The 3,987-nt window shown below is 44.0% G+C and overlaps 1 protein-coding gene across 1 annotated transcript; it reads left to right on the top strand.

Moving 5' to 3' along the window:
- Positions 1–3,144: 3,144 nt before the first annotated feature.
- LOC124657318 lies at positions 3,145–3,670 on the top strand. Its single transcript, XM_047195887.1, has 2 exons — positions 3,145–3,150; positions 3,257–3,670. Exons 1-2 carry the CDS (start codon positions 3,145–3,147, stop codon positions 3,668–3,670), a joined length of 420 nt encoding a protein of 139 aa, XP_047051843.1.
- The last annotated feature ends 317 nt before the right edge of the window (positions 3,671–3,987 follow it).

Raw genomic sequence — 3,987 nt, 5'->3', positions numbered from 1 at the left:
AGGTAGATTAAATCCCAGTCATAAAAAACTTGATCCCTTGTAGTGAGTATACTTAATTTAGTTTGCCTCTGACGAAAATTTAGTTGCAATGGTCGTCAGTGTAGTCATCCATGAGATAGTTGAATTGAGTTCTATGGATAATTCTGTTCGTGTCAAATGGATAGATTCGTATCTCGCAAGCTCCATCCCAATCATATTTTGGAAAATTATGAATTATCTTTGACATTATGTACAATGTATTATGACAACGTAAATTGTCTTTGTCTTTCTTATTGTCTGTTTTACTTATTCTGTCTATCGTGATTAGTTTTGTATACTAAATTACATATAGAGACAACATAACATAGTTCGACAACCACGTATCATTAATTTTCCTTACACGAGTGTTACTTTACTATGATTACTTTGTAATGTGTCATTTTCACCATGAAATACCAACTACTTATTGACTTCACTTAGACATGCATCTTGTTGACAAATTATACTCCCAAAATTATGAGTACGGTGTTTTCCAATCGGTATTCTAAGTAAAACATATAAAAGTTTCAAAACTTCTAAGTTTTTTAATAGTTATGTGCAGATGTTTCCTACAATATGTATTTTTATAAATAATACATCTTAATATCGGAAATACTTTAGGATACATAAAAATTAAACGCTAAATAGAAATATGAATCAAAAAAATTATTTGTACATAATAAACCTATATAATTCTTCTATTCTCATATTTTTTTGAAATGTAAAATTCATTATTATCTAGAAATCAGGCTTCTTGACAAATAATACTCTCTAAGGCCATCTCCAATGGGCCACCGCACCATCATTACAATACGGAATTCTCGATACGCCTCGAGCTAGAGAGCATGCGAGGTGGAGCAGCGAGTAATTTTTCTTGCAAAGTTTCCTTGAAATTACAAGTAGGGATCTTAATTGCGGGAAGAAACAGAAGTGGAAGGGTTAAACTCCTCTATCAACGAAAGACATGATCGATAAAAGTGTGTAAAATCACTTGTTTGAAACATCTTTAAATAACCTGTCTATTAGAAGTTGTATTTTCCCTGGTCAAAGGAAAGGAATTAAAGGGAATCACTAATGATGAGGCGATGAGAAAAGAGGGTAGTATTAAAAAACATCGGATGATCGTAGGTCGATGGAAAAAAGAGAGGCTAAACTGCACCGTAGCTGTAGTGCCCGTTGCAAGGAAAACGCGCACCGGTTGAAAGATGTGACGTACAAAGGATCATGTTTTTCAGAAATACAAGAAAAAAGGCAGCAGAATTTTCTCGACTAAAAGAGGCGGCTGATGGTGGAGTATATTTGTTTCCTAAGTTGCTAAAGAAGAAATGGTAGTTTTTCTCCGACTGACAGTAGTTAATGGAGTAAGTATATCTTTTCAAAATTATTGTAGAACAAGTTATTTTCACAAATGCTAGAAACAAGGCAACAATATTTTCATTGACTAAAAGAGGCGGCGCATAGTAAAGTAAAACAATAAAAATTACGCTTGTGCCGTCATTTAGAAATTACCGTCAAAGAAATATGATGTGCCCTAAAAAAATTCATCTAGATGTGCCCTAACAAAATTCATCTATCCTAATTTTTTTTTGCTCAACTTTACCTAGATACGGATCTATATAAATATATTTTAGTTATAGAGCGGCACTATTTTAAAACAGTGGAAGTACTATTAGATAGATAATAGCATGTTTCATTATTGACATCAACAAATTACAGAACAATTGACGCTCACGATTTCTTCCCAGCGGTTGCTTTCGAAAAATATTGGTAGTGTTTGAAAAACGAAATGGCTAATGGGAATGAGTAATGATTCCGAAATAATAACACGAGCTCCACAATAATAGAGCTGCAACTCGGCTGCGTTTTTGAAAAGGTACTCATTAGATTAGGGTGTGCGTGTGTATATTCATAGAGTGAGTTTGTGTAGGATAGGATCTGTACCGTGTTTCATCAAAATAACAGTGGTGTTTGTACCCTGTTTTGATAAACAGCAAAGTCTAATGATTCCAAAACAATAACACGAGCGCGACAATAGGGCTGCAAGTCAGCTGCGAACCCAGCACGAGACGACGCGCCAGCGGCCGGCGTAAAGAAAACGAAGGCCGATGCGCGAGCTTGTAGTAAAAGCTTGCGCGTCAAGATACAGTGCGCTACTGCTGCTGTGCGCCTCTGAAAAGGTGCTTCCATTGCCATTGCTCCCTCCATCGTCGCCGGTCCCAACGTCCCGCTTCTTCTTCAACCGGCCCGCTAGTGTAGCTAGCTCGCCCCACAGGAGAGGTCCCATTCCTTCCTGTTTAGGAGCCGTGCTCCAGTGCTCCCCCCTAACCCAAGGTGAAGGGTTATATTTGTTTTTTCTTTTTCTGTTTTCCTACCTTAGGGCCGCTAAAACTTATATCCAGTTCATGTATACCCGTTCCTATACATACGGCATCAATACGTCTCGTTAGAAAAATAGAGGTCATGTGACCAGGTAACCATCCAAGATGCGTAACTACCGTCCCATGCCGTGCATGCTAGGTTTTGAAACCTGTTGGGTGCGTACGCATCCCCTGGGATCCGACGACGGTGCCACCAGACGATGGAACCGCTACGCCGGCAGGAATCCTGGTAATTAAGGGTGCTACACGTGTCGGTCATCTCCGCCATCGCCGGTGATATCGTTGGCCGCTCCAGATCCGACAGTCCATCGACGGAGGGTACCCTCTGTTCTCGGCGAGGCTAGGGTTAGGGTCTCCGCTCGATCCTATCGAGATGTTGGGACGGTTAGGTTTTCCTGCTCGTGCGGAGTAGGCTTCGTACACCATACGAGCCATAGTAGTACACCATACGTACAAAAAAAATTGTACAAGACAACGCAGGCCATAAGGGCCAATGAGGGCTATACATACATGTCAGATTTTTAAATTATATAATCATACCCAAACTTACGAAGGGATATGGGTAGATCTCCACCGTTCTTGTTTTTAGTGCGGTCAGAATTTTGCTAGGGGGGGAGCACCGGAGCAGAAGTGTAGCTACTCCGGCGATCCAGCAGCCCCACTGACCGGTCCCAGCCTTGCTTCTCTTCCCTTCTTCTTCGCGACCTCATTCTGTTTGCCCCTGAACAAGTGCCGTGTGTGCAACCAAATGGAGGTAGGTGTTGTGTGATCCAGGCATCCTTCCTTCCATACTTGCCCGAGCGGTGGCCACCGCCTTGATCTTGTACTTACCCGTGGTTTATCTCGTTTTGGTTTTCCAGCAGGCGGCGAGGAGGCGTCAGGTGCCGGCGTTCGGGGACTGGAACTACTACTACCACTACGACGAGCCGGAGGTCGCCGCGCCCGCCGCCGCGGCGTACTGCTACGGCGCCGTGCCCGACCCGGAGGCCTGCCGCGACGTGTGGTTCAGGTACTCGCCTCCCCGGCGCAAGCCCACGCCTGCCAAGAAGACCAGGAGGAGGGTGCCGGAGGGCGACAGTGATGCCTCGCTGGAGAAGAGGGGGAGACGGAGCGCCAGGCCGGCGTCGGAGGCCAACGGAGCGCGCGCAACAAGGGTGGTGCGGCCGGTCGACGAGGACCTGTACCAGGTGCCGCCGCCGGAGCTCGCCTCCTCCCACTGGCGCCGCCCCAGGAGGAGGAGCCTGTGGATGGGATGCCTGGGATGCGTCGCCTGAACCTGTTCCGTGTTGACAGGATGCTCCGATCATGTTCATCAGTTCATGAGTGCTACTGGTAGTACTCCGTATTATATTTGCCTTGCTTATTATTGGCTCTCTGTGTTTGATAGTTCTTCACTCGTCTTGTGCAATGTGTGTAGCGTTTTAATCAATAGTAGTACGTAGCGGTAGTACATTTGTGCTACTACACTTAAACAGTTGGATGAGAATTTCCATTTCTGCTGGATAGATTTGTGCTTCAGTCTCTCTGATGATCATGCTAATAGAATGCTGCGTCTCTCCGATGATTATCTTGCACTGTTGATCAAGTTTGA

The sequence above is a fragment of the Lolium rigidum genome, chromosome 5 (assembly GCF_022539505.1).
Source record: "Lolium rigidum isolate FL_2022 chromosome 5, APGP_CSIRO_Lrig_0.1, whole genome shotgun sequence".
In the NCBI taxonomy this organism is placed as follows: Eukaryota; Viridiplantae; Streptophyta; class Magnoliopsida; order Poales; family Poaceae; genus Lolium; species Lolium rigidum.
Note: the sequence above shows the minus strand (reverse complement) of the source record. Positions and strands in the feature narration are given on the sequence as shown.